The following is a 10,660-nucleotide window of genomic DNA, read 5'->3' on the forward strand; positions in this document are numbered from 1 at the left end:
CCCTCCCCCCGCGGCTCCCAGGCTCTTCCCTCCTCCCCCGGCTAGCTAGGGGCGCGGCCTATGAGGAAGGCGCGTGCCGGCCGCGCCGCCCGCAGTTCCGCCCGAGTGCGCCTGCGCGGGAGCTCCAGCGCAGAAGGTGCGTACGGGGCTGGGTCCCGGAGTAGGAGACATCAAATGCAGGTACGGTGCGATCTAGAGGTGCGGCGCCCCCACTGCCGTGCTTCTGTTGCCCTTCCGACTGCAATGCATATCTCCCCTATGTCGTCCTCTGTCCCTTTATGGTGCCAGTGCGCTTCTGTCGCATCACATTTAACTCGCCTTCCTTCGTGTGTCGTCATCAACCCCCTTCACTCGCTTTCCTTCTCTTAACGCTCCCATTGCCACCTTGTGTCGCCGTCACCCCCCTTTAAGTAGCCAGTGTCTTCTTGGGTCGCCCGCGCCCACCTCTTGTTGCCATTTCTCCTTTAGGAAATCCTCCCACATCATCACACCTCTACCGCCTTCACACCTTCTGTCACTATCTTCTTAAATGACGCCCAGGCTTCTTCCCGTGTCGTCCTCCCTCCCCAACACCTTTGCTGCCCTGACAGTCACCACACTTGTCACATTGTAGTGTTCCCCAAGGGGACGCCCTTCTCCCCACTGCCCCCACCATCATTAAACTGTATCACCTCTCACTGGCCACTGTGTGGGGTCCGAGAGCGCGTTCCCTGGGGTTCCCTGGGTTACCTGATCGCACCTTTACAACCTCAGCATCCCAGTCCATAAAATGCACACAAGGACACCTGATGTGATAGTGAGGATTCTGCCAGGTTTTCTTGTGCTGTGCCTGGCTGGACAGGGTGGTTGGGAGGGTGTTATTATTAACCATGTCACTCTCACCCTCATCCAATCACTTCCTTATTCCCACCCCCTCAACAGCCCTCAACATGCCTCACACTCAACCTTCTCTCATAGCAACCTTCCTTCGTCACTGTCTTCTTGTTCTCACCTCCACCATACCACAGCATGCAAAGGGTGGTCATCAACATCACAAGCCTTGCACATGGAAATGCTTAATCCATATCCCTTTCCCTTGTTAGATTAGGTGAAGCCCCATTCCCTGCGATGAGATCATTTAGGGTACAGAGAGATGAAGTATTTGAAGCATTTAGACAATGTTGCCAAATCCTGTAGCAATCCACCCCCCCCTCCCCAGTTAAGTAGGGCATCTTAGGGATGCCCTAAGTTACTAAAAGTGATTTAGACTCAGACTTCATTTGGCTTCTAGAATGGGGATACAGAGAGATGAAGTAGGTCCCACCCGCACTCCAGTCAACCCTCAGAATCCCCAAGTGAAAAGGTGTCTGACTAGCTTGTCTTAGGGAGACAGTGCAAGATGGTGGTTAGCAACGTGGCATGTCATATTTAAATAGCTGCGTGACTTTGGGCAGGTGAATTAACAACCCTGTACCTCAGTTGCAGCATCTGCCGTATAGGAATGTAAAAGGAACTTATTCACACAACGAACATTTACTAAGCATATTCTACATGCCCAACGCTGTGCTAGGTGTTGGGAACACATCATTGAACAAAACAAAGATCCCTGGCCTCATGGAAAGATCCAGGCCTCATGAGCCCTGACTGGTGCAATAAGCAAAAAGGAGACCTGCCCACATCCTGCCCTTTACATTCTGTCGGGGTAACAGAATAAACCAAGAGGTAAGTCGATCATACGACGTCTTCAAAGGTGGACGGGAATGCATGCTAAAGGTTGTAGTGTTAAATAAGGTGGTCAGGAAAGGTTTATTGAGAAGGGTATACTTAAGCCAAATTAGACTTAGGGGAGCCTTAGGGAGAGGGATATGGCTGTGTTGGAGAAAAGCATTCTAGGCAGACAGAACAACATGTGCAAAGGCCCTGAGGTAGGAGTGTACGTGGACTACTTTAAGGAATGGCAAGGAAGCTAATGAGGAAGGAAGAGGGTGAACGGTCAGGTCAGAGGAGTCATGAGGGCAGCCCACATGGGCTGTGGGGAAGATTTGGCTTTAGCCTAAGCGAGGTAGGAACCCCGGGAAGATGTGGAGGAAAGGAAGTGTTTGAACTCATCTGATGTGACATGACATGGCCCTGTGACAACTCCAGGATTTTTCCGCAAGGTGGACTGGCAAGAGCAAGCAAGAAGAGGCCTCTTTTTAATCTGCACTCACATATCCTTTGTATCTGGAGAAAACTCCAAATGTCCCTTTCAGAAAACGGGAGGGAAAGGGGTAGGAACTATTGGTAGAACTTCTGAGAAGGCCGCAGCCCCTGGACTCAGAGGCTGTCGTGGCGGGAGGGAGGACAGCAGCAGCAGGAGGAGGCAGCTGTCTGACCTGGGACCTGGAGGCAGCGGGAGTTCAGATCCCCGCTGCTCCATTGTCTGGTGGCGCCCTCTACCAAGGTCTTACCCTCTCTGGCCCTTTAGTTTCCTCATCTATTAAGTGTGGCTAGAAAATAAGATGCGTTGGGCCTGACTCGTGCAAGAAGCAAAAGGAACCCTAGGCACATCCTGCCTATGCACAGGCTCGGGCCTCCCTCGGGGTGGCAAGGAAAAGACACTAGGCCTTTGGCTCCACAGGTAGTGGCCTGAAGAGAGCTGAGCTCTGGGTTCTGAGTCCCTGCTGACAGACCCATACCATGAAAGCTGGGTAATGATTTCCTGAAAAACAGGGATGCTCACCCCTTTTTTTTTTTTTTTTGAGAGATTTATTTATTTATGCATACAGAACTGGGGTACAGGCCAGAGGCGCAGGGGCGGTGAGAGGATTCACCAGAGACAGAGTGGGGAGCAGAATAGGTCAACTGACGTACACTGCTGAGGGGAGCGGCAGGCAGGTCAGGAGAAGTCTGCTGTGCCATGTGGGCCAGCTCCCTGGCCGGGGATGGAACTCTGGGGACAGTTTCATAGTGCTGTGCTTTAACCCTTTGCGCCACCAGGGAGAGCCCCACGATCACACTTCTTTGTCCCAGTCCTGTGTTTTTCTGAATGGAGCCATGAATACTTTTCAGCTGTGACATCACCAACTCCCTCCACATTTTATTTTATTTTTTTCTCCAAGCACATTCTATTAGATATTTGCTTATTAACACACACACACACATGACATCTTTGGTGTTGTTTTGTTTTTCTGTTGGGTGCTGTATCCCCAACTTTTGGACATGTCTTATCAGTGAATGATTGCTGAATACACAGTGGAGAGGACAGATGAATGAACTGGCTGGCCACCGGGCACCTGCCATGTGCTGTCCCTGTGCCAGTGGTCCTGGGGACATGGTAGTAACTGAGACGGGCCCTGCCCTCCTGGGCCTCCTAAGCCAGTGGAGAGACAAACCCATCTCCAAGCCAGGATGGAGAAGTACAGACAGAGGGGTCAAGGCTGCAATGGAAAAGCCCAGGGCTCCTGGGAGGCTTCCTGGAGGAGGTGGTATCTAAGCTAATAGTACTGAGCAGCCAAGAAGTAGTAGCTGTAGCAAGGTCAGGTGCTAAAAGTGGAGTTTCAGTGCAAGAAACCAAAAGACATTGAATATGACTGAGGCATAAGGGATGGGACTAAGCTGAGAGGTTATTAGGGGAAGGGCAGGAGCCAGAGTGAGAAGCTGACTTTGTCTTGAGGACATGCGTTGGGGAGGAGGGGGAGATTTAGACTTAGAGGGGAGTTTGGAACAGTTAAGTGGAAGCTGGGAACCAAGGGAAGTGACTGAAGTAGGGACCCACCTGGGGGTGGCCAGGTCTAGGCTATGGGGGTGGAGGAGAGACGCTCAAAGGACAAGTTGTAAGAGAGCTGCAGCAAGGCCGGGGCTCAGAAGCAATCAGGGAGGGCTTTCTGGAGGAGGTGGCACGCAGGCTGAGACCCAAAGTATTATTGGTCTCCCTTTTGCCCATTTCTATCAGCCCAGATATGAGCTCCTCCAGGAAGCCTTGAAATGGGTCCCTGGGGAAGAAGCAGGTTTGTGAGACAGGCTAAGGACAGTGGAGAACAGGGTGCGTATAAGGGGCTTGAGGATACCTGGGAGGAAGGTCTAAGGAGGTATGGGACTTCCCTTGCGGGAACTCAGGAAGTGTGTGGAGCTGGAGACAGCTCTGGGAACTGTCATAATACGGAGGTCCACAGACACCTGTGCAGGCCGCGCCCAGGGACGAGACGTTTGTACCTAGTCCTGAGGGCAGTGGGGAGCCACAGAGGGGTTTTGAGCAGAGGCAGGGCAGCTTAGATCTCAAGTTTCAATCGAGAAGTATCCACCATTCCTGTTGGTTGGTTGTTGTTGTTTCGTGTACTTAATGATTTGTCAGCTCAAGCTTTGTCTCTCTTGGGACACGTCTAGAGGCCGGTGGAAATAAAGGTTCTTCTACTAAAAACAAAACAAACCAGAAAGCACATTTTGTCACACCGGTGCTCTCCTCTCTTTTCTGTAGACCTCACCACCGATAAGTCATTATTAAATCTGAAAGAGTCTGCACTATCAAGTGAAAATTGGCTCCTCTGAACACGGGAGTATTTCTGTTTTGCACATAAGGAAGGGCCATAGGTTTGTAAATGTCTTCTGGATTGGGGCCTCATGTCTGCCTTAGCTGCTAAATCTGCTCCACACTCTCCTTTACTCGCTCCCATGGCTTGAGTTAACCTTGAATTTTACTTTCCAGCTGAGAGGCCCTTATCTGCACCTACCCTGTCTGTTCTGGGCTTGGAACACAGGGTGAGACTCAGAGGGAAGGCTGGAAGGGTTATTATTTTATATGAAGTATGTGTCTCTGGTTCTAGAGAGTCATCAAAGAAAGCCCTTTCCACCAAATTTTCCAAACATCATTTATGCAATGGTTTTCACATGCTGAGCCCTGGGGGTAGAGGAAGAGATCAGACAGGGCACCAGGGGAACCTGTATGGGGGTTTTCTGCCCATACATCACCAGCCAACTTGTATGGGGGTTTTTTGCCCGTCTGGATGAATGGTCTCTCACTTTTCCCCACAAATATGAGGTTGGTATACCCACTGTTCAGAGAATGAAAACAAGGCACAGAGAAGAAAGCCTCTTCCCATTTTCACACAGCGCTGAGATGTGAATCCGGGGCGTCGAGACCCAACCCCTGAAGTCCGTCAGTCAGAGGTCCCCCAGCCATTGCTTCCTAGACAGGTATAAGAGGGTCCCCGCTTTATAGGTGAAGCCAACAGGACTTAAAGCCCCCCACTGGGGAAAGTGACAGCAGTGGCACTTGAATTTGGGTTCTCTGGTGGAAGAGAAGTCAGGCCGCTGACCCCCACCCCCGGTGGCAGGGGGCAAGGCCAGGGAGCTGTGACCGAGCCCAAGGCCTTTCTTGAAAGCTCCCTGGGTTTTACTTCCTCTCCTGCGGGCAGAGCTGCCACACGCCAAGACAGGCAGTGCCATGAGCTGGGGGGCTGGCTGGGAGAGGACTTGCCGGCAGGAGCGTACCCCACTGCACAGAGGCAGCAGAGCACAGAGACCAGCCTGGGTGTTGCCTGATCACGGGGTTCTGAGTCCCTGAGAACACAGGAACTGAGATGAATGGCCCAGTGCCCGCATCCCCACCCTGGCAGTCGAGGGCTGCCCTGCTCCCCTGGCACCCCAACTCCCCATGTAGGAATGGAAGGGAGGGGGGTTGCCGTACCTCCAGCTGAGGCCACAGCCCTTTTCTGAAGACTGGGGTGTGGGGAAATTGGCACCCAGCTTGGAGTCCGAGCCTGGGAATCTAATTGGTTAAAAATTCAATAGTGCAGGCCATAGTGAGCAGCAAGCATATTTCAGGCCAAAGGATGCCTGTTTTTGGCCTTTAGGAATCTTGACAGTCATGTACATGGAGAACCCCTCCTATGTCCATCCCATGCATTAGGTAGGTGTTAATTTCTTCAATTCAAACAACTCACTTCAATTTTAGACAACTCAGATTTTATACGTTCAAAACATGTACGTATACCTGTATATGCATAGGTATTTATTTGCTCATTGCCTATTCGTGGTCCTCCCCCCAAACTTACTCGCCCTCGTCTTTCCAGATCAGCTACCTGGGGTCTCCATCCTTGCAGATGCTCAGCCCCAGCTCTGGGAACTATCCTGGAAAATCATGACTTTGAATCCACATTGGATCCCACTGGAAATCCCACCCTCGTCCTACCCACCACCCTCTCCCCAGCTCCGGTCTGTCTCCCGACCCCCATTTTTCCCACTCCTCCCCCCAGCCAGAGAACCTGGGAACACCTGTATTAGCATGCAGCCATCAAGGTGTGGGCAGGTCAAGGCGTGGGCAGATCTCACTCCCTCCAGAGGCTCTGGGGATTTACTTCTTACCTGATCCAGATTTTGGTGGCTTTGGTGTACCTGGGCTTACGGCCCCACCCCTCCCAGATCATGTGGCCTTCTCTGCTGTGTCTTTTAGAAACAATTTATCACCCAATGTAGGACCCACCCAGGTAATCCAGGGTGATCTTATCTCCAACTCCTGAATTTAATTACATAGGCAAAATCCTCTTTCTAGATAAATTACTATCGGCAGGATTCAGGGGCTATGCCCTTTAGAACAGTATCTTTTCTTGAGGCCACTTCTCTACACACTGCAACAACATCCATAGCACATTACATCCCTCTTTTGCTTCTAGTCTACATGTGGCCCCACCCTGCTCCCTGTCAGTCTCTGAATGATCTGCCCCCCCCCCACAATTTCACTACAAACACACTCCTTGCTCTCCCCTCTACACACCAGGCACATTTCTGCCTCAGGACCTTTGCACTGGCTATTCCCTCTCCTTGGAATGCTCTTCCCTAAGAGTCCACTTGGGTTGCTCCCTCTGCTCCCTGAGGTTTTCTTGTCCAGGTGTCCCCTTCTCAGGGAGGCCTTCCCATATTCCTCACAATATAAACTGTTCCCACCCACCCCATCCTTCTTCCCTCATGCTGTACAGCAGTTTTTACTTTGCAACATATAATTTACTCTGTATCCTGTTTTTCACTCCTCCTGTTTGTTCACAGTAGTATCCCCAGAACTTGAAACAATCCCTGGTCCACAGGAGGTCTCAATTTGTAAAATGAAGGAACAGCCTTAGGAAAAGTGGGTGTGATGGTTACCATGCCCATTTTGCAGATGGATAAACTAAGGCACCGATACCTGGTTCCTTCTCCCAGATTCATTAGGCAGTGCATACATGTAGTGATTGCCACTCACAGTTTGAGCTGCCTCCCCAGTCTATTCCAACCTGAACTACCGCTCCAGTCCCAGTTTTCTTTTTAAACACTTTCTTCTGTGTATTGCTTTGATAAAAATAGAACAGAAGTAAAAGTAAACCCATTACTACAGAGCTGTCATCACCATGAATTTGAAAGCCGAAAGGTCACTAACAACTAGAATGAAGTCCATCAATTTTCTTCCTGCTTTTGTTTGGTTAGAGACCATCCCAGCACCCACCCCCCCATCCCTCACTTCTGCACACCCGACCACTTCTCAGTTTTATTTGCTTATCTTTGCTTCCCTGACTTTGCTTCACACATTCTTAAATAAAACATTTCTCACCAACACCACACCAAAAAAATAAGTAAAATGCAAATGTTTCCTGCTCCCTGTCTCCACCCACCCACCCACAGCCCAGCCGGTAAGCCACGTGGAGACTCCTCTACTTCTCCGGTGACCGCTGGAGTTCCAGATGACCTTGGTCAGTGGCCCTTTGTTGCTGGATCCACTGGACATATCCCTTCCCCTCCCCATTTGTCTTCCAGGAGACACTGTGCCCTTGCCAACCAGGGATGGGCACCTGGGAAGAGCTTCCAAACTGTCATTTCAGATCAGGGCGGGGTCCTGAGATGAGGGAAGAAAGAGCCAGGCTCCCTTTTGGAATTCTCTTCTTATTTTAAATCTCAGTAATGCACCCACGTGATTTTTTTTTTTTAAGTGACAGAACTTGGGACATGGCAACATCTGTCTTGGCTTTATAATTAGGTCTTAACTGCATGGAGATATTTTCGAGGCTTTTTCTATAAGTTGCTTCGATTTCACAATTTTAAAAAGAAAACAGGCTACAATAAAAAGCAATCCTGATCCACCTCCCAAACTATCCTCTCAAGGTAACCACTACTGAGCGCGGCTCCTTCTCCCTGTAATGAACATTTTCTACATTTATCTGGCTTTACGGCAGGGGGTGGGGGTGTGTGTGTGCAGGGGTCTCGGGGCTTGAATCCAGGAGAGGTGGGAGGGGAGGCAGCGCTGCTTTAGTGCTCGCTCTGTGGATTTCAACCCTGCTCCTGAGTTACGGGAGAGGTGGGAGTCGCTGCTTGTCTCCAGCCAGAGTCTGGACTTCAAAAACAAAAGTTGGGAAACCCCTATGAAAATATCAGTCGATATAGCAGACCTTTAAAAAGTCAAATACTGTGAACCACACACACTCCGACAAAACCCCACTTCTCTCTCCACCCCGCCTCCCGCAAAGCGTGGGCTGTCTTTCGGCTGATCTTAACCGCTTCGTCTCGAAATCGCCTTCAGTCTTGACCCGTCCATTTACTTTCACGTTTTTAAATCATTCATTTAATTTATATATTTTTTCACTAGGCAATGCATGCCCACGGCACAAAAACTGACAAGGTTTGTAGACAAGGACAGGTGTGGCGCCCCTTTTTCTCTTTACCTGTGGCCTCCCTAACTCACTCTGGGGTTCTGGGGTGGAGTGTGGCAAACCCCCCCCCCAGCCATGCCGTCTCCCCACCCCGGGCCTGGCTGGCGGGACCCCGCTGGGAGGGTCCCCCTTCTCTCTGCGCTGAGTCCGGGTGGGTGCGCGCAGTGCGCAGACTCCCCGCTGCAGTGGGCGGGGCCCCAGGGGCCCCGCCCCCTCCCTCCTCCAGCCCGGCTCAGCCTGTTGGGGCAGAAGCTTGGGGCCCCGCAGAGGTAGCAGCTGCCGCCTGCGGAGTAAAGCCGAGGCCCCTCCGGAGTAAAGCCGAGGCCCCTCCGGGGTAGGGTGAGGAGGCTAACGGGGGGGATGGGTTGGGGAGGGGGCTGGCGGGAGGCCCCGATGGTCCTGCATCCCCGGATGGAGCTGTCTGGTGGGTACCTGAGGGAGAGGCCAGGGGAGCCACCTGGAAAATGCCCGCTCAGTCCCAGGGCTCAGAATCCCTGGCACAGATAGGGTGCTCCGTGGAACCCATTCCTAGCCGTCTTTCGGGGACTATCTGGATGAGAGTCTCAGAGAAGCGAAGGTGCTAATGAGAAGCTGTGGTGCTAATGGGGAGCTGTGCGTACACTAATGCCGGAGGTGGTGGGCGTCCAGGGGGACAGGGGTGCAGGGCAGACCATGCACTCGGAGGGATGGGAAGAAAGCAGAGGCACTGACCCCTGAGGGATTTCGAAATCCCTGCTGACCAGCAGTCAGCTTCCTCCTTTTGAGGTGGCTGATACATTGCCAGTGGCCCCTGTGACTTTAAATATGGAGACTTAGTGGATTCCTTGAGTTCTAAGGCTGATCTGCCTTCTATGATGGCAGAACCCATCTAAACCCAAAACAGTGCCAGCTTTTGTTCCCCACAGTTTGGAGGCGCTGACACACCCACTTTCCCACCTGGGCTTTGAAGCCCCTGGCTGCCTGGCAAGATGAAACCTAAATTGATGTACCAGGAGGTAGGTGGAGGGGGTTCCCTGGGGAGTGCCTGGACCCAGTGGAGGGTGGGGTCCACTGAGCTGCCCTATCATTGCCCCCCAGCTGAAGGTGCCCGCTGAGGAGCCCACCAACGAGCAGCCCATGAATGAGATCGAGGCTTGGAAGGCTGCAGAGAAGGTAGGAGCCCACCGCCAGGCTCAGTCTGTGGCAGGCAGCGGCCGGGCCGCACCCCTTGGGCTGACCCATGGGCTCCTCCCCACAGAAAGCTCGCTGGGTCCTGCTGGTCCTCATCCTGGCGGTTGTAGGCTTCGGTGCCCTGATGACTCAGCTGTTTCTATGGGAATACGGCGACTTGCATCTCTTTGGACCCAACCAGCGCCCAGCCCCCTGCTATGATCCCTGCGAGTAAGTGGGGGACCTCGATGGGGTGGGGGGGTTGTGAGAGGCCCTGCTAGGCCAGCGACACTTAGACATACACCAAGCAGGGCCCGCACTGTTACCCCCAGGGCTGGCAACAGTGAGGTGACTCAGATTCCCAAGTACACCATCAAAGGCTCTTCCCTCGTGCCCACCCCCTTCCCACACTGTTCCCATGGCAACCACAGCATCACCTTCTCTCCAGGTCTGTGAACAGACAGATACACATGGCACCTTCCATTCATACCTGTGGACACACACACACAGAGCCACCCTAGCTCTAGACAGACAGACGCACAGACACACAGGGTATAAGTACAGGCACACACAGATACAGTCTTCCATCCGCCATGCATGGACTTCCACACAGTTCTCTCTGGCCCCCTATGGCTGATGCCACCCCCACCCCCAGAGCCGTGCTGGTGGAGAGCATTCCTGAGGGCCTGGACTTCCCCAACGCCTCCACGGCCAACCCCTCCACCAGCCAAGCCTGGCTGGGCCTGCTCGCTGGTGCCCACAGCAGCCTGGACATCGCCTCCTTCTACTGGACCCTCACCAACAATGACACTCGCACTCAGGAGCCCTCGGCACGTCAGGTACCTGGCAGCCTGGCCCAGACTGGCAGCAGAAGTGGAGGG

The 10,660-nt window shown here is 52.6% G+C and overlaps 1 protein-coding gene across 8 annotated transcripts in view; it reads left to right on the forward strand.

The window, feature by feature from the left end:
• Positions 1 to 86: 86 nt before the first annotated feature.
• Positions 87 to 10,660, forward strand: part of PLD3 (phospholipase D family, member 3) — a 17,231-nt gene continuing 6,657 nt past the window's right edge. The window contains exons 1-6 of one of the 8 annotated variants that reach the window (XM_012733714.1): positions 87 to 180; positions 1,550 to 1,701; positions 9,514 to 9,625; positions 9,708 to 9,782; positions 9,868 to 10,010; positions 10,435 to 10,618. In XM_012733714.1, the coding sequence (XP_012589168.1) occupies positions 9,599 to 9,625; positions 9,708 to 9,782; positions 9,868 to 10,010; positions 10,435 to 10,618 (429 nt within the window). In that variant the 5' untranslated portion in view covers positions 87 to 180; positions 1,550 to 1,701; positions 9,514 to 9,598. Of the gene's footprint in view, positions 181 to 1,549; positions 1,702 to 8,566; positions 8,600 to 8,857; positions 8,970 to 9,513; positions 9,626 to 9,707; positions 9,783 to 9,867; positions 10,011 to 10,434; positions 10,619 to 10,660 lie in introns of those variants that run through there. The other 7 variants (XM_012733712.1, XM_012733713.1, XM_012733716.1 and 4 more) reach the window with 7 other exon arrangements.

Source organism: Condylura cristata, unplaced genomic scaffold, assembly GCF_000260355.1.
Source record: "Condylura cristata isolate star-nosed mole 26May11 unplaced genomic scaffold, ConCri1.0 scaffold00041, whole genome shotgun sequence".
NCBI lineage: Eukaryota > Metazoa > Chordata > Mammalia > Eulipotyphla > Talpidae > Condylura > Condylura cristata.